The following is a 26,604-nucleotide window of genomic DNA, read 5'->3' on the forward strand; positions in this document are numbered from 1 at the left end:
TTGCGGAGAGTCACCACCCAAGATCTTTGATTAATGGTATCCCCGTTGGGCAGTTCCTCCGTCTCAAGAGGAATTGCACAGACGAGGCCGATTATCAAACAGAAGCTAGAGATCTGCATAAACGCTTCAAAGAACGAGGCTATTCCCATAATACCATTAGACAAGCCAGGAAAAAAGTAGGATCCAGACAGAGGTCTGAATTACTCCTTAATAAGGATGATTCTTCACCTCTACCTAAGCCAACTCAGAAAACTCACCCCAGGATTATAACACGTTATGGTTCGCAATGGGACCAGGTGAGGTCAGTGATCACTAAGCATTGGCAGGTCCTGACCGTATCACCTTTAATAGGAAAAATAGTGGGACCCAGACCCTTGATTACTGCAAAGCGTGCTAAAAATCTCAAGGATAGTCTAGTCCATTCGGAGTTTGTTAGAACTAAAACACCACGTAGTTGGCTAACCTCTTTACCTCCTGTTAAAGGGATGTTTGCATGTGGCAGGTTGTGACAGGAGCCAAGAATTTACCATCAACAGTTTTATAAACTCTCAAACTGAAAGGGTCGTATATCAACTTGTGTGTCCCTGCAACAAATACTATATTGGGAAAACAAAGCGCCAATTAAAAATCAGGATTTTGGAACACTTAGCCGATATTAGGAACAAGATTGATAATAAAACGATACCCTTGCACTTTCTGGAGTACCACAGTGCCAACCCCGATGGACTATTATTCCGGGGTATTTACGCTCCCAAGCTCCCCGCTAGGCGCGGAGACTTTTACTCCAGAAGGAGCAATTATGGATATACAAAATGGGGTCTTTGGCCCCCGTGGGTCTAAACGTCGAGTTCAGTTTGAAGCCCTTCTTGACCCCTTAATCAATATGCAATACTGTATATCAAACCCCCTTTTTTCATTACCCCCATTCATTCCTTTTAACGGATCACCCCCATTTGATACCTTTATTTGTATGTCCCATTATACCATCACATTGATATATTCAATATATCTTTATATTTGTATAATTAGCAGCTAGCAGGGACATTAATCATTACATGACATTAGGTCTATTTATAGTGTTCTGAGCCTTTGGTTTTCTTTTGGCTATTTGTTGTTGGTGACACCTTCCATTGGACCATCGACTAGGGCTGTTGCTCATTTGTACTTCATTGAATTCATAGCCTTTCCACCATGGCATTAAGGTATCTGGTGATGATGGCCGCTCAACTCATTGTTTAGTCTGTATATCAGCATTTTAGTTTGACTACTTTTCACAATGCAGCACTGTATTTGTATGTTTTTTTGGTCTTCTAGTTTGGTACTTTCTGCATATTCTACATGATGTTTTATTAGCACCTCTGCGCCTATTTAGCATTGAGTGCTCCTTGAGACCTTCAACTTTTAATTCTTCACACCCCCATGATTAGCTGTACTTTATCACATTGGTCGGCTCCTACTTTTTCTTAATGAGCTCCGCATTTTGTGACCGTGGTTGAGTATCAGCTATCTGGTGGATGTAATTCTTACAGGGAACGTTAGGGGGAGTCGTATGGTTTCCTTTATATTATACAATTGGCACACTGACACCCAGTGGCCAAGCAACGTTAATACACCCCGATGATTTTCTTTTGATTACACACACGTGTGTTTAATCAGCTAATTATCGGTTTGTGATTATATAAGGGAACCCGCGACCCCTCATTAATCAGCTCTGATGAAACCGACGTAAGGTCGGTAAAACGCGTCGGCAGGCATTACCAGCTGGATTGCACCACCCGGATCTACCTCCTTGGTGTGTTTCTGTGACCCCTGTAGTATCGGCTCAACTACGGCTCCCCCTGCTTTGTTGCTCGCTATACCGGATGTGACGTAGGGCCGGCAGCTACGGACCCATTCGTCACCACCTGGAAACGAGGCTGGAGGAAGCATGGAAGGGTAAACGCCGTTAGCAGACTGCATGAGCCGTCGGGGTCATCTCATCTAACACATGGAGGTATGAACTTTTCCTATTCAGTCCACATACAGCATGGTGCATATTCCTCTCTACAACCTGCACGGAGGACCTAACCGCCTTCTATCCCCGCCACCACTGGGGTATGTTATTTAATCATTGAGCAGACAGCATGTACCTCCTATATCAGTGTTAACGATTTCTACAGGAGGAAACTGCACCTGTTTTTGGGCCGGTTCACATTTTCAGGGATACCATCACCAATTGGGTTCACATTACCATTCCGGGAATAACCTCTACTACAGCATCATTTACTGCATAATCTACTATTCTTCAATCCAGGTCTGGAATTGCCTGAGTGGACTTTTGCTCCAGTTTTTCTTGCAGGTCTTGCCACAGTGTCCTCACTGTCCCATTTTTTTGCTACACAGGAACATCTGCTACTGTGCCCACGAACTCTGCATGAATTGCACATCCCAATTTTTTGATTGGGTCTGTTCATCCCCATTTATGTTTTGAACCACCCCTATATATTCTTATTCCTGGTCTCGGTTGATGCAATCCACTGTCTGTACATGGTTTTAAAATGTTTTAATTATGTATTGTGTCCATTCATGTGATCAGTTCATTCACCAGGCATAAGTGCCTTAATAAACTATTTTCATTTTTTCACCACAACTCCATTACTGTGTATCCTTGGTACCTGTATCTGATCACCCTGTGTTGTGAATTGGGGTGGAACCAACTATTGTTTTCACCCAATCCACAAACCTTGTTTTTTCACTGATGTGGAGTTTATCTGGATAAATTTGCGTAGCTGTTGGGATATGAGTGCTACATACATTTGATTGTAAGTTTCTTACATTACAGCGCCATACAGGATTTGCACCTCTAGGCATCCCCTCGTCAACCGTTAGCTCAATCACAGCGTGGTCTGACCACGTGATGTTCTTGATAACCGCCGAAGTGGTCCTGCCCAAGAGGTGCCAGTCTACGACAAACAGGTCAATTCTGGAGTAAGCATGATGTCTAGATGAGTAAAGGGTGTAGTCTCTGAGGCATGCAGGCATCTCCATGCATCATCAATCCCTCTTTGTGCAGTAATTCTTGAAGAGAGATTCTTCTGCCATTCGGAGATGTTGACGAGTCCAATTCTTGGTCTGTCAATATGTTGGTCTCCGCACATCAGAACGTTGCCATATTTGACCTTGGTTATTATTTAAAGTTGTCTCCGAAGGAATCGTATCTGATGTGTGTTGGGTGCATAGAGTGCAACAAAAGTCATTGGGAGGTTATTGAAGATTCCGGTTAAGATGATGTAACGTCCTTCAGGGTCTATTATAAGATCCTTGGTTTGTACCGTGATAGTGTTCTTTAGCGCCAATAGAACTCCTTTTTTCTTGGTAGGGGATGTTGCAAGAAAGATGTGGGGAAAGTCTTTATGAACACATTTAGGGTGATTGGAGGTTTGAAAGGGAGTGTCTTGCACTACTATATCTGCAAGGGAGGTTCTTGCCTCCTTCCAAAGTGCGAATCTCTTGGCTGGATGGTTGAGCCCATTGGCATTTATTGAAATACATTTAAATGACATAGTATCTTGGTATACGGGGCTTTCTGGGGCGATGTGGATGAAGTTGTTGGAAGATTCAGTAGGTGACGGTTATCCTTGTTGTGAAATAGAATGATGCTTTGTATATTTGGACTTGGACTATTAGATACTGGAAAAAACTATACTAATGTCCTTTTAAAAAAGGGGTTGTAAAAAGGAGGTAAAAAAGGGACCGTTTGAGGGGTCCGAAATCAACTATACTAGTTGATATTAATAGATGGCCATAAGGAGAATTTTTATTCCATAGGCCGGGGACCTTGATGATGAAAGGACGTGTTTGTGGGACCTCCAGAGTGCTTCTTTTGTTTCCCTTGCTTTTTCTTGGTTACGATTTGCCATTCCCCATCGCAAGGTAGGGATGTCATGTAGCGCTGAGGTGGATTTTCTGCGGGAAGGATGCCCCATTTCTGGAGTAGGTTTATACCTTCCTCTAAAGATATAGTGGTTCTGGTTCCATTCTAGGTAATGGAAAGTGACTTGGGGTGTTTCCATTTGTGTAATATCTTGTGGTTCCGTAGCGCTTTGGTGATGGTCGCAAGATTTTTTCTTTTTTGTAACGTATACCTGGATAGATCAGGCAGAATTTGTAGATTGGCGAATTCAGTGGGAAGATCAGCATTTTTTGCGGAAAGCCGTCATTATCTTTTTTTTTGGTTTTGAAGAAATGAAACACTGAGAAGCGCATCTCTCGATAGCTCGGCAGCTAGAAACGCAGGTTTAGGGATTCTGTGGATTGTCTATTGCCAGATCATTTTTGGATAGATTTGGAACTAGGGATGAGAACAGTTTGGTTGCATGCTGTTCTAATTTGGTTTGGTTGTATTGATTCTGGGATCCCCCTTAATTTTGAGATTTTCTCCTAGATCTATCTTCTAGATCGGCTACTTTGTCCTTTAACCACATTATATCCTCAGATTGTTGATTGTGCGCCTCACCCATGGTATTGTGTGATAAGTTTTCAAGTGCTGATTCTCTCTCCCATATTCTGCATTTCACTTTTAAATTGATAAGAAAGAAGTGGGCCCTCTCCTGGGGATAATGGGACCTGCACTTCCGTCCTGAAAGATCCCCCTGGTCTGTCAGGCTACCTGGCCCTGTGCCCTGCCACCTGGGGGGCGCTATTGTTGCAGCGCCTGGCGCCCTGGGTGAGTGGAACTGGTACCTTATCCTGCTGGGTCTGGTTGTAGATCCCTTGTGGCCTTCATATTTGGGGGTCCCTGACCGCATGGTGCCCTGTGTGGGCAATAGAACACCCCCCCCCCCCTGACTTGTATGTGGCAGCCATTTCTCTGTGCTTCCCATAGACTTGCATTGACAACCATTTTTGTGTATCTCTATGGAACTACATAGGCAGCGTGACCTTTCACATACCAGGCTGATGTCCTATCCTGTCTCACTTTCCTGCTGCACAGACTGATTCAGGTTTTCTCTGAAGGTGGTAAAGTACTGGGGTCTTTGTGGTCATATCCCTGCACACTCTATCTGTATATATTTAAAGGGGACTCAGTCTGCGGTTGGCTCTGCGCTTTTAAAGTGACAGTACTCCTTTTTCCCAGAGTCCCAGGTAGTGATTTCACCCTCTGACCCCCTTAGTATGACTACCGGACGTTCCGGATCGCAGTCGCTGGCTGCGATTTCAGCAGCACTGGAAGGCCTGGTGACCAAGGTCAATTTTGTTATGAAAAGGTTACTAGCTGCAAACGGCCACTGCCTTTACCATCATTGGTGGGGTCCTCTGATTCCGAGACTGATATGGTCACCATGGACGCCCCAACCTACCTAAGGGGTCGCTGTCCTCACAATCGGATGGTGAAGTGGACCTGTCCGGATCTGCTGCCATGTTAAAAAAAAAAGAAATAAAAAAATACTGCGCTTATGGGCGGCTAGCTGCTGCCATAAGCCCGGTAATTAACACCAAAGTACTGACGTGAATACAGTGAGTCGTCTGAAAGTTAAAAGCTCACAGGGCAGAGCAGGCAGACCCTTCATCAGGGCCGTAGGTTTTGTTAATTTTGCTTTCGGGTTGGCGGCGGGATTGACGGTGGATCTACATCAGGGGAACTTTTTTATTTTAAACAGTTTAACACTACACTTATTTTGGTGAATGAGTAGGGATTAAAGGGTGCTTCCAGATTCCGATAAGCCCCCTGCCAGCAGACACCCCGCAACCACCAGCCAGTGTTGTGCGGATGACCCCCCACCCTAAAGCACCCTCCCATGTTGATGGCATGTGGCCTGGTATGGTTCAGAAGGGGGGCTGCTCGCTTGAATAGAAATTTAAAGAAACCGAGTTTCTCTTACGTCCTCCGACAGTCGCCGCCCACTCAGTCTTCACCAATGGGTATTGACCTTTGCTCTGCAGGAGTAGCTAGGCACAAGATTTGTTAGTAACAAAAGCTTTTAGCATAGACACACCCCTAGGGGCTGTCCCACTAGTCAATACCTCCCTGCACCAGCATTCCCAACTCAGTTTGATTTTGCCTAGCTCAGGAGTAGATAGGCTTTCCTGTGCTGGGGCTTCAGTCTCAGCCTTCTACCCTTTTTTGATTTTATTTCAAAGTGGTTTTCTTTGTTTTACTAGCTGTTATTTTACCAGCTCTTAGTTAGGGATCTTCGGATGAAGAAACATCATGCGGAGCTGGGTATCGGACTGGCCGCCCTGGGTCTCCAGGGCTGAGGGTCAGATGGATCCCCAGCCTGCCATCGAGCGTTCAGCTAAGGTTCGCCCTGGCGCCATGAACGACCCATCCCTGCTCGCTGCAGGGATGCGCCTGTGAGGTGGCTACCTCACTGGACGCCTTCTGCGGTTTGTGCTGCGGTGCCCTGCGTCCCGGCTACGGCACTCCCTGTCATATGAGGACGGCGGTTTTCCGTTTGTAGAGGCTACCCCACGCCATCCGGTATGGTAAGCACCTTTTTATGTGGGGGCCTCTATCTGGGGTGTCAGTCTGCTGTACTGTGTGTCCCCCCATGTCTGTGTATGTGGGCTCCCTGATGTGATCCCTGCAGGGTTAATATTTAATCACTGCGGTGAGGTGGGGACCCCTCTCTCTCCTATGTCACCTTGTGTGTTCTGAGTGCAGACATGTATGTGCGGCGACCGCTGCGGCTGAGCGCTGCGCGGTCCGCCATTTTCACTGTGTGTGACATGTTGGCTTCACCCTGGGCCTGGTACAGGTTTGCGGTGCTTTTGGCGCCGATCGCCGCCATTTTTTGGTGTGTGGCGGGTCGCTCGATCCGAGCACATGTCGGCGGCCATTTTCTAGAAGCCTCCATTGCTTCCTATGGGCAGCCATTTTCCCTGAGCCTGAAGCAGTGTTATAGTTCAGCCTTATTGACCTCGCTTCCTCTTCTCTGGAACAGCGATCAGTGGCAATGCTCTGCGAGCTCTGCAGGTGATCTCTCCATAACTTTCTGGGCTATCCTTCCTAATTCTGCTGTTTTCTGCCCCTGTGGAGATCAGTGCATATTGTGAACTTTGCGGTGGGCTGCTCTCGCCGCGGCGCTTAAAGGGCCAGTACCTTTTGTTCCAAACTTGTTTTTTTGACATGGATTCTCAGGATAGCTGGTTCCCCCCCAGCCCTGGTGGGGGACCCTGGGTCTGCTGAACACCCGCTGTGCCTAATTTGGCCGCTGTAGTGACAGTTTTGGTGTCATGGATGGAGGTGCGGATGGCTGAACGTTCTGCATATAAGAGGGCCAGGTTATCGATCTCCTCTGTTTCAGATGGTGATGTGGCTGCTGTGACTGGCTTGCCCTTTTCAGGGTCTCGCTTGTCTATAGACCTTTTTGGGGTCTGAAGGGGAGGCAGAGGGAGTTGATACGTCTCCCCCGGGCTCGCCTGAAGCGCTTGCGCTCATGGATGAGCTGTTCTCTCCCATCAAAGCTCATCCTTTGGGATACAAAGAACCCGCTAGTCAGTGCAGGTTTTTCCCCTGCCCTGCTGCTTTTCATCACACTGTGAATGAACACTGGCGCAGTTTTTAAAAAAAAAAAAAAAAAAGAGAAAAGCCCTTTACGGTGCCTGGTCAGTTTACACTGCCTTACCCTTTCGCGCCCTCCACGGGGGAGCGCTGGTGCGTGGCACCCCAGGTGGATCACGCTGGGGCCGTGTTGACCAAGGTTACCCTGGTTTCCACTGAGGATACCCCGGTTTCCGGGATCCTACGGACGGGAGTTTTGGGAGTCTCTTGCCCACCATGTTTATATGGTGGCGGGCTCTGTGCTCAAACCTATTTCGCTTCTGTCATGGTGGCTCAGGCGGGGGCCGACAGGACTAAGGTGCTCAGGCGCACCCTTGTGTCTGCTGCTGCACCGCCAGCTACGCTGGCTATGGTAGACCTATTCCATCGGGGGGTCATGTACTTTTGCGATGCGGCCTTGCATGAAGCCCCTTTCGCTGCACGCCTGTCTGGTGTCGCTGTGCCTACCGTTGACTGATCTGGCTGAAGTGTTGGTCGACGGACCAATTGGGAAACGGTGGATGTTTTTCCCTATGCTGGGTCTCGCCTTTTTGGCAAGACTTTGGATACTCTGGTGAATGGAGTCACTGGGGGCAAGCGCACTCTGTTGCCCCAGAACCCGTAGAACAAGTCCTTTCATGGCGAGTGGGGCCCCGCTTTTGGACCCTCTCAGGGGTCCTTTCGTACCTTAAGTCGCCGTCCAAGGGATGACCCTTCGAATGGCCAAGGTGGCCAGAAGAAGCCCTGGGCGGGCAGCGAAAGTCCGGCTACGCCGGTTCTGCGCCCCATTCCGCTTCTGCCTGAAGGAACGCCCTCACCCACTTCTGGGGTGGGGGGACGTATGTGTGTTTTTTCCTCCAGCCTTGGCTGTCCCGCCTCGGGTCAGATGGGTTCAGGAAATCGTTCACACGGGATACGAGATCAGACAATTTTTTTTTTTCCTCATTTCTTCGGCTGTCTCCTGGGCGCATGCAGGATCTCCTGGCCCAGGGGGTGGTGGTCCCGGTGCCTCACCGGGACAGGTTTCGGGGGTTTTACTCCAATCTGCTCACTGTGCACAGTGAGGAGGGCAAAGTACATCCGATCCTGGACTTGTGAGATCTGAACAGTTTTGTGCGTGTTAGGGAGTTTTGCATGGAATCTGCGCTCAGTGGGGTTGCCCTGAGTCTGGGAGGATTCCTGGCCTCGGTCGACCTGAAGGATGCGTACCTACACATCCCCATTTTCGAAAGGTCACCTGAGGTACCTTCGGTTCGCCATTGCGGAGGACCGTTAACCTGTTCGTGGCGTTACCTTTCGGTCTCGCTTCGGCTCCACGGGTCCTTGCCAAAGTGCTGGCACCTGTTCTGGGCCTTTTGAGGGCCCAGGGCGTTGCGGTCTCGGGATATCTGGATGATCTCCTGTTAAGATCGAGTGTCAGTCTGAGCCTGCTGAAAGCCTTGTCTGCTATGGTACAGGCGCTTCAGAAGTTCGGTTGGACCATCAACGCTCCGAAGTCGACGCTGTCTCCTTCGTTTCGCTTTCCCTATCGGGGAATGGTTCTGGACTCTGCTCATGCTAGAGTATTCCTGCCGGAGGGAGAGCGCCGGACTCTTCAGGAAGAGGTCGGGTCCCTCAGGGACACCCGTTCCTCCTCACTCAGGACCTGTATGCGGTGCCTGGGGTTGGTGGTCTCGGCCTTCGAGGCGATTCCTTTTGCTCAGTTTTCACACGCGGTCTCTCCAGGTGGAGATTCTGGCCGAGTGGAAGAAGCATCCTCCGTCTTGGGATCTGAGGGTTTCATGGAGCGACGATCCAGAAGAGATCTTCTGTGGTGGCTCCAGTCCCCGGCTGTGTCGGGGGGCAAGTCTTTTCGTCCACTGCTATGGACGGTGATCACCACGGCTGCCAGTCTGTCGGGCTGGGGTGGTGTTCTGGGCAACCTGTTTGCCCAGGGAACTTGGTCGGAGGGGGGATCCTCCCTTCCGATCACCATTCTGGAATTGGGAGCGATACAGCTTTGCCTTCTCCAGTGGTCGGAACAACTTCAGGGCCGTCTGGTTCGGGTACAGACGGACAATGCCACCGCGGTGGCTTACATCAACTTCCAAGGGGGCTTCAGGTGTGCCCAAGCGGCCCGGAAGTGACCGCCATTCTGTCTTGGGCCAAGACTCACGTCCCGGCGTTCACGGCAGTTCGTGCTCCGGGGTGGGGAACTGGCAGGTCGATTTCTGAGCCGCCAGACCCTGGAACAGGGGGATTGGTCCCTACACCCGGAAATCTTCCAGATGCTGTGCGCGAGGTGGGGATCCCCGGATGTGGATCTGTTTCGCGTCTCGGCTGAACTACCTGGTGAAAAGGTTTGTGGCAAGCACGCGCGATCCTCGGGCGGACGTGTTAGTGGCACCTTGGCATCAGTATCGTCTGCGCTCTGCCTTTCCTCCACTTCAGTTGCGGTCCAGGCTCCTTCACAGGTTGGCCAAAAAACCGCACGCTGTGTTTCTGGTGGCTCCGGACTGGCCTCGCCGGTCCTGGCACACGGGACGTCGTTCATCTGACAGTCGTGCCTCCGTGGCGCCTGCCACTGCGGGAAGGCCTTCTGTCTAGGAGACCGATCTGCCTTCCTGCTTTACAGTCGCTGGCTGTAATGTCCTGGCTGTTGGAAGCCAGGTCCTGTGGACGGGGGTCTCTCCCCTGAGGTCATTCCTAACTTACTCAAGGCTAGTAAAGCCTCGTCTGGTAACATTTATTACCATGCTTGGAAAGCATACCTTGCCTGGTGTGTGTACAGGGGGTTCTCCCCTCGTTATACTCGGTGTCGAGGGTGTTGGCTTTCTTTCGGATTGGTGTGGACCAGCGTTTGGCGCGGGCCACGATTACAGGCCAGGTTTCTGCACTGGCTGTTTTTTCGGCGCCCTATGGCGTCTCATTCCTCATTCGCACCTTTGTTCGAAGTGTGCGTCTTTTTGCCCCTCCTCGGAGGGAGCCCTTACCTCCGTGGGACTTGAACTTGGTTCTGTCCGTGGGCAGCGTGTCCCCTTTGACATCTTCAAGGAGATATCGTTTGCCTCTGCTATCTGAAAAGATTGCCTTTTTTGGTGGCGATCACTTCAGCTCGCGGGGTGTCCGAGTTGGCGGCTTTGTCCTGCCTATCTCCCTACTCGATGGTTCACATGGGTGAGGTGGTCTTGCGACCTCACCCGTCCTTCCTCCCTAAGGTGGTCTCTGGCTGTCACCTTGATGAGGACATTGTCGTGCCTTCGCTCTGTGCGAAGCCCGAGCATCCTAGGGGGTTGCTTGCATTCCTTGGATGTTGTCGGGAAGATCGGGGTTCCCCTGTCGTCCACTATATCTTTTCGCGAGTCGGCTTCTCTCCTTGTCCTTCCTGAGGGACCTCGGAAGGGCATGGCGGCGACCATTGCCAAATGGTTCTGACAGATCGTTGTACTGGTCTATGCTTGCAGGAACGGGTTCCACCCTTCCCTGTTAAGGCGTACTCTACTAGATCTCTGAGTACGTCTTGGGCCTTCCGGCTTCGGGCCTCGGTGGTCCAGGTGTGCAAAGCTGCGATTTGGTCGTCCGTGCACACCTTCTCCATTCTTTATAGGTGGATGTTTAGGCATCAGCCGATGCCTCCTTTTGGCCGCAAGCTCTGTGCGGCAGTGCCATAGGAACCCTTGTTTATGGGTCTTTGGCTGTGGGGGTGTTTCACCCCTGGGTTACTTGTTTTCCTGGGTTGTTGCTCATGTTGAGCACTTTCATGTTGCCCAGCTGGTTCTCTTACGGTGTGTAAGGTTCCTTCTCTGCTGTGGGTTCTGCGTTGCTCTTCTGCGACTGCGTCTCCCACCCCTCATGTCTACACTGCTTTGGGACATCCCATTGGTGAAGACTGTGTGAGTGGGCGGCGACTGTCGGAGGACGTAAGAGAACTGAATTTTTGTAAAATCTTACCGTAAAATTCCTTTCTGAGTCCTCCGACAGTCGCCGCCCCCCGCCCCTCTTTTGGGGTTTTTGTGTACTCTTACTGCTATGCTACCAAACTGAGTTGGGAATGCTGGTGCCGGGAGGTATTGACTAGTGGGACAGCCCCTAGGGGTGTGTCTATGCTAAAAGCTTTTGTTACTAACACATCTTGTGCCTAGCTACTCCTGCGGAGCAAAGGTCAATACCCATTGGTGAAGACTGTGAGTGGGCGGCGACTGTCGGAGGACTCAGGAATTTTACGGTAAGATTTTACAAAAATTCAGTTTTTGCCTTACTCCGATGTGGTAACCCAGAGTTTATTTGAAAAGGTTAAAATTTATGGCGAATTTATTTTATTTATTTTTTTTTTTTTGCAGTGATGGTTTGATTCTTTGTTTTTTGAGATTTGTGTTTTTTTTTTTTTTTTTTTTTTTTTTTTATAGGTGTACCTGCAGAGGTTGACAGCTACCACAGCCTTTTTCCACTGGAACCGTTGCCCCCTCCTAACCGAATACATAAGACAAGCAACTTTGGCTACATTACATCATGCTACAAAGCTGTAAACAACAAGGATGACCTGACCTACTGTCTGAGAAGAGTCCATGGTGAGAACTTGTGCATTTTTGCAATGTGTGCTTTTTTTTTGGGGTTTAGTTATGAAACCCATTTGAATGGTTCACATTTTAGGGCTAATTTATACCAGCTGCTGTTACAAATAACGCTTGGTTTGCAGTCCAGCGCAATCTCCGATGCACCAATCTCAGCACATCATACTGTTCAATTCTCATTAAACAAAAAACTTTATTGAAATGTCACCCAGGCATCTCCTTAAGTCCAATTGGCTGCCACACAGTGTGAGGCAGTGAATTGCCTTCCCTGTGCTTAAAGTACAGCATGCCACTTCAACAGTGTGAAAAGAGCACACAGGCAAGGCAGTGGGATTGTAGAGGACAGCTATTCCAGTGCAATCCCACTGCCTCTCATGTTAATGAACCGCAAGGACCCCTTCACTCAGGTGTTCCAGTCAGATCCACCTATCTGTTTTTCAGGCGGACCTGATTGGAATGTCCATGCATTCCTATTGACCGGCAGGTGTAATCGAGCTTGTCTCGTTCACACCCGCCTACCTTGAGGTCCAATCGGGTATGTTAAATGGAGAACCGCATCCTCATTCGTTTGGGTGGCTGGGTTGGAGGCATCAAGGTGTAAACCGACTGCAGAGTCCTTTTACACCGGACCATCCAAGAGCAGAGCGGGATCTGTCTGCTCTGCAAATACTGGGTGGACACGGACCTGTCATCTTCCTGGCTCTGATCAGCGGACAGATTACCTGCTGAACAGAACAAAAGGTGCTTGTGTGAAAGCGCCTGTGTGATGGTGCCCTTGCCATCTGGGTTTGAAGTAAATGTTGCGATTTTCAAATATGCAACTAGAACAGTGTTTCTCAACTCCAGTCCTCAGGGCACACTAACAGGCCAGGTTTGCAAGAAAACTGAAATACATCACAGGTGATATCATTTGCTGCTCAGTGATTGCAGTATTCTAGTCTGCATCACCCCAAGGTAATAAAAAAAATCTGGCCTGTTAGTGTGCCTTGAGGACCGGAGTTGAGAAACACTGAACTAGAAGGTGGCTCTGTAATTAACTAGGCCTCACTCAACTCCTTTCCTTAACTTGCAATAAAATATCAACCAAACAAGGAGTTTACAGTCTTCTGTGAGGCAGGAAATTCAAAGACCTAAATTGTTACATGAACAGGAAAACACAGCCATTGTAGGAGATTTTGCTAAAGATTAGGGCAAGCTATCTTCAGTTTGCTAGGGAATTTTCAATTAGTTTAGTGACAAAGGCAAAGTGGTCCATAAAGTCTAGCTTATTTCATCAAAATGTGTTTAATTTTTTTTTTTCTTGTACAGTACAAGCTTCAGTTTTTTTGCAAGTGTCTTTGGGTGAGGGATGTATCAGACTGGTCGTTTATTTAGGGAGCAGTGAAATTTCTCAAAGCCTGAATGCTGCGCCAGGTCACTGTGGCAGTGTCTGCATGGAGCGGAGTGGCACTGATCCAGAAAGAAAAGATGGCAGTGTGGCAGGCCTGTAAGTTTGCAATGGCACTGCAAAAGGCACACAGGCATCATGCTTGGGGACATGCCATGTTAATGCCACCTCTGGGTGGTTCAGGGCTGTGATCCAGCTGCCAGAGAGCCCAGTCCTTTAACATCCCCCATCTTAACCAGGGGAGGGGAGAATTGCCTGACAAATTTAGTTTCTCCTGGGAATATGGCCCAGAGTGTGGCAAGTCAGATGCCGGCCCATTCGATTTTTTGAGCATGCGCAGATTGGAGTTGCAAACCCTTTAAGCCATATCTTGGTGGCTCCAAGCATACAGATGCGCTCCCCATTAGGGCTGGTTCCATGTGGCTGGGCAGCCCTCAGGCTCATGGTGGCAACCAGCCTTTGGGCCTTTATTCCTTATGTAGCTTCATGAGGGCACATGTGCAGGCATCATATTGGTGCTCCTTATCTACTGGAGCGCCATTTTTGTCTACAGCAAAGGTGCAGATGCCATATTATGAAAGGGGGTACATGTGCCATTTTCTGCATTGACGGGCAGGTGGCTGCCTAAATATTTATTTACTTTTTTTTTTTTTTTGGTCGCCTTTTTAGAAACACTGGCTAAGCATTACTAGAATGGCACAAGGTCAGTGTGCCTATATTTGATAAAGGATCAAAAGGCTTTACCAAGTAACTACAAGCTGGTTAGTTCAGCTTCCTATAGTTGAAGAAAGTTTAATAAAAGACCAGTTTTGCTAGAAAACTTTTAAACAATAGACCACGTGGAAAGACTGAATTTATCAAACAAATTGGCTTTCTTTTAATGTGGAGGTAAGCAAAAGCTTTGATAAAGGAGTGGCTGTGGATATGGTGTACTTGGGTTTTGCAAAAGTGTTTGATGCAGTTCACATGGCTAATGTAAGGTCTATACCAGGGATAGGCGACCTTTAGAGGCAGAGGTCTACCTGAACCACAAGAGAACTGGGGTGTGGAACTTTTTTTTTTCTTTTTACCAAAACTAGCAAGTCCCCAATGGACTACATGAAGAAAACGTAAAATATTGCAGCCTACTACTATTCCTTCGTAGATGTGGTGTCTGCATTGGTGTTCTTCTGGATGGAGGCACACAGGGCCATATTTGGACAGCAGCATTGTCAGTTGGAGGCGAGTGTTGGATATATTAGTAGATGCACTAGCAAACTCCAGCTGAAAATGCAGTTAAAGCAAGTTTTTGGGTAGAGGTTGAATAAACATGAAAAGCTGATTTTGTTTCGTTCATTGAGGGACACAGCTCCTTATCTTGACCTTTTGAGTTATACTAACCCCCCCTGCAGCAGTAGGACACTAGGCAGGAAAAAGCTTGACTACGCCTATGGGGCAGTCTCAGGGAGTATACTCCCACTCTCAGCTATAGGCACTCTGGGTTTTTTTTTTTTTTTTTCCTGCCTAGTCAGGACCTAATTCCTTGCTGGGATCTCTGGTCCTTGCAATTTTTTTCCTCTTTTAAAGAACTTTTTCCTACCCTATTTTCTGGCGTAGAAGACTAATTTTTAACCCCGAACATCCCCCAAAAATGGGGGGGTCGTCTTATACGCGTAGTATAAAAATCTCTTAACAAACAATTCAGCCAAGCACTCACTCCGATGGGAAAGACTGGAGTGCTGCTCTCCTCAGGCAGGGAACTTCAACATGGTGCATGAAAGAAAAGAAAAAAGGCGGCGCAAACACCTAGTGCATTACCCGTGGTCACCGTTAATAAAATTGTTTAATAAATGCCAAATGCATACTCAGACATGGATTGTTAAAATCGTGTTACAAGAATCCACCACACATGAACTGGAACATGTCCTTGTGAATAGGACCGCTAACGCGTTTCGGGAGTCCAGCTCCCTTCATCAGAGCTGGTCATAACAGCAGTAGATCGAAATATATATATTCACTCTAGCTTCAGTTAAGCCGGTTCCTCCCCTCTCTCTCTCGCAGGGAGTGGGCGGGACCGTCCAGTGCACCAATCAGCCCTCTATCCAACCCCGCCTCAGATGGACATTTAACCCTCAAAACCCCCAGTGGCCATTGGCTAATGGTAGAATAGCAAAAAACAAATACGGAAAAACCTGATAACTCAAAACAACATCATACAGAACAGGGAATTGTGTTCTAAATAATGAGGTTATGGCTGTGCATGCAAACAAGCCCTGAGTGGGATATGTACCTAATGATTTGCAGGTTAATGGGCCAATATATGTGGTAGGCTTACCCAGCCATGATCTCTCTGGTGGCTATCTGTGTCTGCTGATGATATCGTGACTTTGGAGTCCCCGTCCCCTTGCACCGCGGGTATCCGGCATCCATATAACGAGACTCCTTAGGATGCAGTAGTGGAGCCCGCTTGGTGGTCTCTGATGGTATTTGGGATGTGCATTCGTTGGGTGGACGACACTTCCGCGTCCCGAACGCACGCCAACCACTCTGCGCTCCGAGACCCGTGTTGCGTCACTTCCGGGAGCCGGGTGAAGTGACTCGATACTTGAAAAAGTATTCCTACCCCATTGAAATTTACAGTACAGAGGGGGTAATCTTATACGGCGAGTATAGCCCAAAGCCTATAATTTTAACTTGAAAATTGCTTCTTGGTCTTTCCGCCATCAGGCTTCCTGTGCTGAGGTGTGCATAGCGGCGATGTGGTTGTCTGAGCGCACTTTCACAAAATTTTACTGATTTTGATGTACTGGCATCCTAGGATGCTTCCTTTTGGCTGCAGAGTTTTGTGTGTGGCGGTTGTTTTGCAGAGACGTATGTTTGTCTCTTCTTGGGGTGTATTTGTCAAGGGTTGGCTCCTGTTGAGCCTTTGTTGCCCTGTTGGCTCAGTTTTTTCAACTCTGGCCTGGTTGCACATTGCCTTTTCTTGGCTGCGTCTTCCCACCCCTCACACCTGCACTGCTTTGGGACATCCCACTCGTGAATGCTAACTTAAAGGGCGGCAACTGTCGGAGAACGTAAGAGAAAATAGAGTTTTTGTAAGAACTTACTGTAAAATTATTTTCCGAGTCTGACAGTCGCCACCCCCCGCCCATCTTTTTTTCGGGTTGATGGTCTTCATGTACTGCTTGCTACAAAACTGAAGAGCAGCTCCTAGTGGCTGATGGGTAATAGCTGAGGAACAGCCCCCTAGAGGTGTGTTGTGTGTAAAAGCTTTTGTTAACCTTTTCACTGCCTAGCCTACTCCTGCAGAGAGGCGCATTAGCCACTCGTGAAGGCTAACTGAACGGGCAGCGACTGTCAGGAAAATTTTACGGTAAGTTCTTAGAAAAATTCTATTTTTTTCTGACCAGGGCTCGAAGCCTTTCAGGGCCTTTTTCAGAAGGACCCAAAAAACCTGGTCTGGCAAGCCAATATCGGGCTTCTCCAGACCCATGGACAAGGCTCCTTAAGCATGAAGGTGTGCCCTCACCCATATCGGGGGTGGGGGGGGGTGTCTTTGCTGGTTTCTAGATCTGTGGACTTCACTGGTGCAAGACAAGTGGGTCCACAGTCGTTTAGTCTGGCTACAAGATCAAGTTTTGCTCTTGTCTTGTCCCCCGAGCTAGGTTTTTTCCTTTTAACTTGCGCCTGTCCTCAGACCGCTTACAGGGCCTGTTTGGAGCGGCACAAGACCTGTTGCTTCAAGGGTTGATTGTCCTGGTTCCGACTTCGAAAAGTTTTCAGGATTTTTACTCAAACCTGTCCAATCCCCAGGAAGGATGACAAAGTGCGTCCAATCCTGGACCTCAAGGCTCTCAACTGCTTTGTGCGGGTACAGAAGTTCAGAATGGAATCCATTTGAACGGTGATGGCATCCTTGCGTCAGGGAGATTTCCTTGCCTCGATTCAATATCAAGGATGCCTACCTTCACATTCCAATATGTACCAGTCACCAGCGTTTTCTCCGCTTTGCTGTGGGAGAGGAGCATTATCAGTTTGTAGCGTTAACCCTTTGGTCTCGCCTCTGCTCCTTAGGTCTTCAGAAAAGTGTTAGCCCCGGTGCTAGCTTTGCTACGCCAACAGGGGGATTGTGGTACTGGGCTTCTGCGAGCGGCAGCTCCCTCTGCTCTGGTGGAAAACCTGGAGATCACAATACAAACTCTGCGGGACTTCTGCTGGATTCTGAATTTTCAGAAGTCTACTCTGGCTCCGTCCATTAAGCTGGACTATATCTGGGCCTGACCCTGGACTTTGCTTTAGTCAGAGTGCTCCTTCCTCTGGACCAACTCCCAGAAATTTGCAGGTTGCAATTCACCTCCTGTGCAACAGCTGGTCGTCCCTTCGGACTTGCATGCTGGTGCTGGGCCTGATGTCCTTTAGAGCCCGTTCCATATGAGGTCCCTGCAAGGGAGATTCTTACCAAATGGGACCAGACTCCGCAGTCTCTGGACAATCTGATCTGGCTGAGTCAGGGAACGAGTGAGTCCCTGATATGGTGGCTTTGTTCTCCGCTCAATGTCTGGGAACTCCGAGCAATCAGACTGTCTGGATCATTGAACATATTGTCTTCAGGGTTGTCCAGTGTGCATTCAATCGGACAATGCTGTGGCTTATGTAAATCACCAGGGGGGCACAAAGTGTCCTTGTGGCTCTGGAGGTAGGCCCTGTCCACCATACACATTCCCGGGTGGAAAATTGACAGGTGGATTACCTCAGTCAGCAGTTGTTGGACCAAGGGGAGTGGTCCCTTCATCCAGAGGTGTTTTTATCAGCTGTCTCAAGTGGGGCACCCCCAAGGTGGATCTGTTGGCTTCTCGCAACTGAAGTGCAGAGGATTGTGGCTCTGTCAAAGGATCCTCTGGCAGACGCCACAGACAGTATCGTCTGATTTACGCCTTCCATCCACTCAAGCTTCTACCATGACTTCTACGTAGGATCTGAAGGGATTCCGGTCATTTTAGTTGCTCCGGGCTGGCCTCGCTGGGCTTGGTTCGCCGATCTGGTGCGGGTGGTCGCCAGCGTTCCTTGGAAGCTTCCTTTTTAGGGAGGATCTGCTGTCCCAAGTACCGATCCTGCTTTTCAGTCGCTGGTTTAAACGGTTTGGCTGTTAAATGCCTGGTGCTAAAGGATAGGGGTTTATCTGAATTGGTGATTCCTACCCTGTTGAAAGCTAGGAAATCTACTTCTAGGACGATCTACCATCGTACGTGGAAGACTTACTTTGCGTGGTGTCAGTCTCTTGGGGGGGTCAGCCTCGCTCCTCCTTGGTGGCTCGGATCTTAACCTTCCTTCAGCAGGGAGCTGAATAGATATTGGCCTTGAGTACCATCAGTGGCCAGGTGTCTTTGGTGGTCTTGTTCCAACGACCTTTGGCCACACTCCCTGGTGCGTACCTTTCTTCAGGGTATCCGATATTTGGTCCCTCCAGTGCCCTCTCTGTTGCCACCTTACGATCTCAATTGGTGCATTTAGCTATACAGAGGCCACCCTTTTGAAAATATTCGGGGGATTCCCCTGCTTATGCTGTCCTAGAAGGTGGCCTTTATATTGGCTATCACCTCTGCGTGCAGGTTGTTGGAACAAGCGGCGTTATCCTGTCCACCTTTTTTTCTGGTGGTTCACAGGTATAAGGTGGTTCTTCGCCCCTGTCTGTCGTTACTTCCAAAGGCAGTCCTTTGATTTTCTTTTGTTTTTTTTTTCCCCCATCTGGGGGTGTTGATCTGCGGTTCTATGAGGCACACCAGGAGGACGCGCTGCACGTTTCTTTTTGCCGGAGGGAGTGCTATGGACTAAGCCCTTCAGCTTATGCTCTGCTATGTTTTTTACCGGTTCATATTTGAATTGTTTTCTTTACCCGGACAATTAATACTTTCTAATTGGCCGTAGCAGTGCGTGCTCCCATGAGTTGCCTCAGCAGGTCATCCCTCGTGACTACTAACACTTTATGGTACTTTCTGGCTACCTCCTTGGTGCCCTATTGTCGGCTCCAGTGACACCTTTATAGGGAACGTGTACCTTAACAGCTCCGGAAGAAGCTTGAACATCAGGCGAAACATGTAGAGCTTTTGGCTACATGAACCTGTTATGTGCAAGTTGTACCTTTTTACTGTTGAGGACGCTCTGCGTTACCCTTTTTCTCGGGTGCTCCCCAAGTGTAGCGTATAGCGCCCTCACTTATGTTGTGATTTCTATTGCAATTTTGTCCATTCTTGTTACCCTGTATGTCCTAGTGGCAGGGTTTATTTCACCGTGCCACCTGTATTTTGATCAATCGTCTCCGCCCCCCTGGGGATGGTTGACGTATCTTTTTCTGGTTTTATGTTAATCAACAATAAAGTGTTGTTTCTTTTACGTATGGTGCCTTGAAAGTCCATTTTTTCCCCCCTGTTCCTCTATCTTTTGAATGAAGACCTTGCATTGCTTTCCCGGTGTCCCAGGCCTAAACATCCGTGCTACGGAGTCTTTCAGGAAGTTACACTCAGACTTTGTTCTCACGGATGGACCTCTCATAGGGTTGTTCGCTTCCTCTGCGACCATTTCCAGATGGATCAGACAGATGGTGGTTCAGGCCTATTCCATCAGGGGTCAGTTTCCTCCATTTCAAGACACGCTCTACTTAGGTGCTTAGTGCCACTTGGGCCTTCCGGCGTCGGTGACGCAGGTTTGCAAGGCGACCACCTGGTCATTGGTACACTTTTTTACAAAGTTTTATAAAGTGGATGTGTTATCTGCGGATGCTTCCTTTTTTTGGCTGCAAGGTTTTGCAGGCTGCTGTTTAAGAGAACCTGGTAAAGGTAAAATTGGGGTGCACCTGCACTACGGATTGTGTATTAAAACACAAATACTGAACTTATTAAAACTTTATTAAAAGTTTATAAAAAGGGGACCAGATGGTTATGCTGCCTCCAACTTACCGCTAGGGTAAAAAATATTGGGGGTCGGGGTGTGTTGGTTTGGGGCGCTACCACCTTGCACTACAAATTAAGTGGTGTCTGTGGTCCCAAGAAAAGTGTACTGTGCTCTTAATAGCGAAAATGTGCAAACGTTATTTCTCTTACGTCCTCCGACAGTCGCCGCCTCTTCATATTCGGCACATATGGGGTATTAGACTTTGCTCCGAAGGAGTAGCTAGGCAACAGAATATGTTAACATTAAAGCTTTTAACATATCCCACCCTCAAGGGGTGGTCCCCTCAGTCAATACCCTCCTACTTCCTGCAACCATATCTCAGTTTTAATGTCTAGCTTGTCAGGAGTGGCTGGCTTTCTCTGTGCTGGGGCTTTCTGCCCCAGACTCTTTCTTCTTTTTGAATTTTTGTTTGAGTTTTCTCTCTACCTTTACTTAGCTGTTCTTTTTGTCAGCGTTAGTTCTTCTGATGAAGAGGATCATGCGGGCTGGGTCTCGGGCTGATCCCCCTGGTCGCAGTTCGTGGGTCAGTGGCTTCCCAGCCTGCCATCGAGCGTTCAGCCAGGTAACGCTCCTGGCACAGTGAACGACCCATCCCTGTTCGGTGCAGGGATGATTGGTGAGGTGGCTACCTCACTGGACGCTGTGCGGTTTCTTAACCCCCATTCTGTGCGTCTTGTATGCGACTCTCCCTGCCTCATGTGCAGCGGCTTGTTCGCCTGTGCGGGTCCCCCACGCCATGTGAGGTAAGTGTATTTATGTGGGGACCTGTCTGTCTGGGGGGATGTCAGTCTGGGACTGTGTAACCTGCCTCTGTTCACACTGTCTCCCTATCTCTCGGCTGCATGCTGTGGGCTGCAAGGGGGGGGGGAGCTGTGTGACACTGTGTGTCAGCCTGGTCAGTGTGAGAAGCTGTGTGCTGTGGGGCATGTTTGGGCATATACAGCGATCGCTGCGGCGATCTGACATGTGTTCTTATACAGGGATGACGTGTGCATTACTGCACTGTGGAGCGGCGGTTTCGGCGCCAAACGGCGCCATTTTGCCTACACTCGCTCCGGCCACATGTTTTACATGCATGGCAGCCATTTTCTTGTAGCCTCCATAGGCTTTCATAGAGCGCCCTGGCAGCATCACTTCCTCTTTCCAGGAACACCGATCGAAGCAGCGGCGAGGGTCTCCTCAGGTTTTATCCTTCTGTTCTTGCTATCCATTGCCTGTGTTCAGTTTGCATATTCCCTGTGGGGGTCTCATTGTGCTTGAGTGTGGTGCGGTGGGCTGCGCTTGCCGCGCTTGCTTAAAGGGGCAGTTAACCCTTTATTGTCCGGCATTATAGGGGCAATGGATTCTCAGGAGGGCAAATTTCCTACCGCCTTGGTGGAAAGCCAGGGGACCGCTGTTTCCCCCCCAGGGGGGGATTTAGCCACTATTGTGGCTGGCCTTGCTGCTCAGGTGCAGATGCTGGTGGCTGCTCAATCTACTAAAAGGCCCAGAGTTGCTCTTTCCTCTGATTCTGAGGGTGAAGGTGATGGGGCTGTTATGGCGGGGGCCTCCTTATCGGGGTCCCGCTCCTCCCTAGATCTAGTGGGGTCCGAGGTGGAGGCTGACATTGAGGGGGTTGATAATTCTCCCCCTGGCTCGCCTGAAGAGCTTGCAATCATGGATGAATTGATTGCTTCCATAAAGCAAACGCTGCGTTTGCAGGATGAAGTGTGTCCCCCCCGCTGCCTTGGCGGCCTATGGGACGCAGAGAAAACGCAGGACGCCGCAGGTTTTTCCCTGCAATGATGATTTTCAGCGCGCTGTTAAGGAACAATGGCGCAATCTGCGCAAACCTTTTGCTGTACCAAGTAGATTCAAGCTGCGTTATCCTTTCTCGCCTTCCACTGATGAAAGGTGGTGTGTGCCTCCCCCAGTGGATCACGCAATTGCGGTTTTAAACAAAGCCACTGCGATTCCTGCAGAGGATTCCCCTGTGTTCCGTGATGTCATGGATAGGAGATTGGAGTCTCTTGCCCGTCATACTTATTCTGTTACGGGTTCTATGCTTAAGGCTCTGTTTGCTTCTCTCATGGCGGCCCAGGCGATCGCAAGTTGGACGCAGATGCTTAGGCGCGTCCTAGTGGCCGATTCGGCCTCGCCGGCGACCCTGGATATGGTGGATCAAATACACCAGGGTGTCATGTATCTGTGTGATGCGGACCTGGACCTGGTTCCGTTGGCTGCACGTGTGCACAGCGTGGCGGTGTTGTCTCGCCGCCTGGTTTGGTTGAAATGTTGGTCGGTGGACCAGTCCTCACGTAAGACCTTAGCCAATCTACCTTATGATGGGTCTCGCCTTTTTGGGGAGTCCTTGGATGTGTTGATTAAGGGGATCACCGGGGGTAAGAGCACTCTCTTGCCCCATTTCCCCAAGGCTAAGGGGGCTTCTGGGAAGAAGCATGCTAATTTTCGGCCCCCTCAGGGGTCCTTTCGTGCCTTTCGGCCGCACTACAAGGGCAAGCCGTTCAAGGGTCAAGGCTCTCAGAAGAAGCCCTGGTCTGGGAAACAGAAGTCCGGTCAATCCGGATCTGCAGCCCATAACAGTACGGCCTGAAGGGGCGCCCTCACCCAGTTTTGGGGTGGGGGGACGCTTGCTCGGTTTTCTTCAGCCCTGGTTGGCCCCTGTGCGGGACAGATGGGTTCAGGAGATCGTTCGATCTGGTTACAAGATCGAGTTTCTCTTTTGGCCGGAGAGCAGATTTTTTCCCTCAAATCTTCAGCTGTCTCCAGAGCGTTTACGGGACCTGCACCTGGCGGTGCGGGACCTGAGGGCTCAGGGAGTGGTAGTTCCGGTGCCTCATCGGGACAGATTTCGGGGGTTTTATTCCAATCTGTTCACCGTGCCCAGAAAGGAGGGCAAGGTTCGTCCAATATTGGACTTGAAGGCTCTGAACCGCTCTGTGCGGGTTCGCAAGTTCCGCATGGAATCCCTGCGGTCGGTGGTGGCTGCCCTGGTTCCGGGGGAATTCATGGCCTCCATCGATTTGAAGGATGCGTATCTTCACATCCCCATTTTCGAGGGTCACCAGAGGTACCTTCGATTTGCCATTGCGGAGGATCACTACAAGTTCGTGGCGTTGCCTTTTGGTCTCGCCTCGGCTCCGCGGGTCTTCACCAAGGTGCTTGCACCGGTTCTGGCATTATTGAGGGCCCAGGGCATTTCTGTCCTGGGGTATCTGGACGACATTCTGGTTCGGTCTGCGACCAGCCAGGGTCTGGAGAAGGACCTGTCTGTCACGATGCAAACTCTGCAGGAGTTTGGTTGGACGATAAATTTTCCAAAGTCGACACTGAGTCCGTCGGTTCGTCTTCCCTACCTGGGAATGATTCTGGACTCGGTGCAGGCGAAGGTCTTCCTGCCGGAAGACAAACTCCGGACTCTTCAGGAGGAAGTCAGGTCCCTCAGGGACGTTCCGCACTCGTCTCTGCGGACGTGCATGAGATGTCTGGGATTGATGGTCTCGGCCTTCGAGGCGATTCCCTTCGCCCAGTTTTACACGCGGGGTCTCCAAGCGGAGATCCTGTCCATGTGGGACGGGTGACCTCAATCTCTGGATCTTCAAATCTCGTTGAGTCATCGCACCAGAAGAGACCTTCTGTGGTGGCTCCAGTCCCCGATGGTGTCCGGGGGCAAGTCGTTTCGTCCTATCTCGTGGACGGTGATCACCACGGATGCCAGCCTGTCGGGCTGGGGTGGTGTTCTGGGCGTTCTGTCCGCCCAGGGAACTTGGTCGGAGGGGGAGTCTTCCCTTCCGATCAACATTCTGGAATTGCGTGCGATAAGTCTCTGTCTTCATCGCTGGACGGACCGGCTGCAGGGCTGCCCGGTTCGGGTGCAGACGGACAACGCCACGGCGGTGGCCTACATCAACCACCAAGGGGGCACCAGGAGTGCCCGAGCGGCTCGAAGTGGCCGACATTCTGTCTTGGGCCGAGACTCATGTCCCGGCGATAACGGCGGTTCACATTCCGGGGGTGGAGAACTGGCAGGCGGACTATCTGAGTCGCCAGACCCTGGATCAGGGGGAATGGTCTCTCCACCCGACTGTCTTCCAGATGTTGTGCGCGAAGTGGGGTCTTCCAGATGTGGACCTGTTCGCGTCTCGTCTCAACAACAAGGTGAGAAGGTTCGTGGCAAGGACGCGCGACCCTCGGGCAGACGCGTCAGTGGCCCCGTGGCATCAGTACAGGCTGATGTACGCGTTTCCGCCGATTCAGTTGCTGTCCAGGTTCCTTCGCAGGTTACACTCGGAACGCAGCACGGTGATTCTTGTGGCACCGGACTGGCCTCGCCGGTCCTGGTACGCAGACCTCGTGAATCTGGCGGTCGACGCCCCGTGGCGTCTGCCTCTTCGAGACGATCTCCTGTCTCAAGGACCGATATACCATCCTGCTTTACAGTCTCTGGCTTTGACGGCCTGGCTGTTGAGACCGAGGTCCTGAAGGAGAAGGGTCTCTCTCCAGAGGTCGTTCATACTTTGATCAACGCGAGGAAGTCTTCCTCGGGGAAGGTTTATTACCGTACTTGGAAGGCCTATTTTGCCTGGTGTGAATCCAGGGGGTTTTCACCCCGCACGTACTCGGTTTCCCGAGTGCTGTCCTTCCTTCAAACGGGTGTCGATCAGCGTTTGGCGCTGGCTACGATAAAGGGTCAAGTGTCTGCGCTGGCCATTCTGTTTCAACGTCCCGTGGCTTCCAACTCCTTGGTTGGCACTTTTGTTCAGGGTGTGCGGCATCTGGTTCCTCCTAGGAGGGATCCTTTGCCCCCTTGGGACTTGAATCTCGTTCTGTCTGTGTTGCAACGTGCTCCTTTTGAACAGATCAGGGAGATCTCGTTGTCTATGTTGTCCAAAAAGGTCACCTTTTTGGTGGCGATCACTTCGGCTCGCAGAGTGTCGGAGCTGGCAGCTTTGTCCTTCAAGTCTCCGTATCTGGTTGTTCATTTGGATAAGGTGGTCTTGCGACCTAATCCTTCTTTTCTTCCGAAACGAGTTTCAGAATTCCATCTTAATGAGGATGTCTTGCCTTCGCTGTGCGCGAAGCCTAAACATCCCAAGGAGGTGAGATTACATTCTCTGGATGTTCGGGCGATAAGGGTTTACCTTAAATCGACTGAGTCTTTTCGAAAGACGGACTCCTTGTTTGTTCTTCCAGAGGGTCCTCGGAAGGGCATGGCGGCTTCGGCCTCTACCATCGCCAAATGGATCAGGCAGACCATTGAACAGGCCTATGCCTTGCAGGGGAAGGTTCCCCCTGTGCCTGTGAAGGCGCACTCTACTAGATCTCTGAGTACGTCTTGGGCCTGTCGTCATGGGGCTTCTGTAGCCCAGGTGTGTAAGGCGGCGACTTGGTCGACCGTACACACGTTCACGAAATTCTACAAAGTAGATGTTCAGGCATCGGCGGATGCTTCCTTTGGCCGCAAGGTTCTTAGTGCGGCAATTCCCTAGGGTCCCTTATGGGGACCTCTGGCTATTGGGATAAGTTTTTTATCCCCTGGTTATTTGTCTTTTCCTTGGTTGTTGCTCCTGTTGAGCACTTGTTTTTCCTGTTGCCCAGCTGGTTTCCTTCCTTTGGTAAGGTTCCTTTCTTTGCGGAGACTGCATTGCTTTTTCGGCGCGGATGCGTTTCCCACCCCTCATGTTTGCACTGCTTTGGGACGTCCCCATATGTGACGAATATGAAGAGGCGGCGACTGTCGGAGGACGTAAGAGAAAATGGAATTTTTGTAAAATCTTACCTGTAAAATTCCTTTCTCTGAGTCCTCCGACAGTCGCCGCCCCCGCCCCTCTTTTGGGGTTTGGTTGTATACTCTACTGCTATTCCACTAAAACTGAGATATGGTTGCAGGAAGTAGGAGGGTATTGACTGAGGGGACCACCCCTTGAGGGTGGGATATGTTAAAAGCTTTAATGTTAACATATTCTGTTGCCTAGCTACTCCTTCGGAGCAAAGTCTAATACCCCATATGTGACGAATATGAAGAGGCGGCGACTGTCGGAGGACTCAGAGAAAGGAATTTTACAGGTAAGATTTTACAAAAATTCCATTATTGTAACGTATAAAGTGCTGCGTGCTGTATACAATACTGAAATGTGCAAGTAAGTGCAAACAGATGGTACTTTCAACAGTGCGCTGCTGAGTGGATTGACACAGACGGTACAATCATCGGATGTAGA

The 26,604-nt window shown here is 49.8% G+C and overlaps 1 protein-coding gene across 1 annotated transcript in view; it reads left to right on the top strand.

The window, feature by feature from the left end:
- Positions 1–26,604, top strand: part of PAN3 (poly(A) specific ribonuclease subunit PAN3) — a 177,459-nt gene that overhangs the window by 90,210 nt on the left and 60,645 nt on the right. Inside the window, exon 9 of the mRNA XM_082246131.1 lies at positions 11,908–12,069. Coding sequence (XP_082102257.1) covers positions 11,908–12,069 — 162 coding nt within the window. The remainder of the gene's footprint in view (positions 1–11,907; positions 12,070–26,604) is intronic.

Source organism: Pelophylax lessonae (genome assembly GCF_965119305.1).
Source record: "Pelophylax lessonae genome assembly, chromosome: 2".
Lineage (NCBI taxonomy): Eukaryota > Metazoa > Chordata > Amphibia > Anura > Ranidae > Pelophylax > Pelophylax lessonae.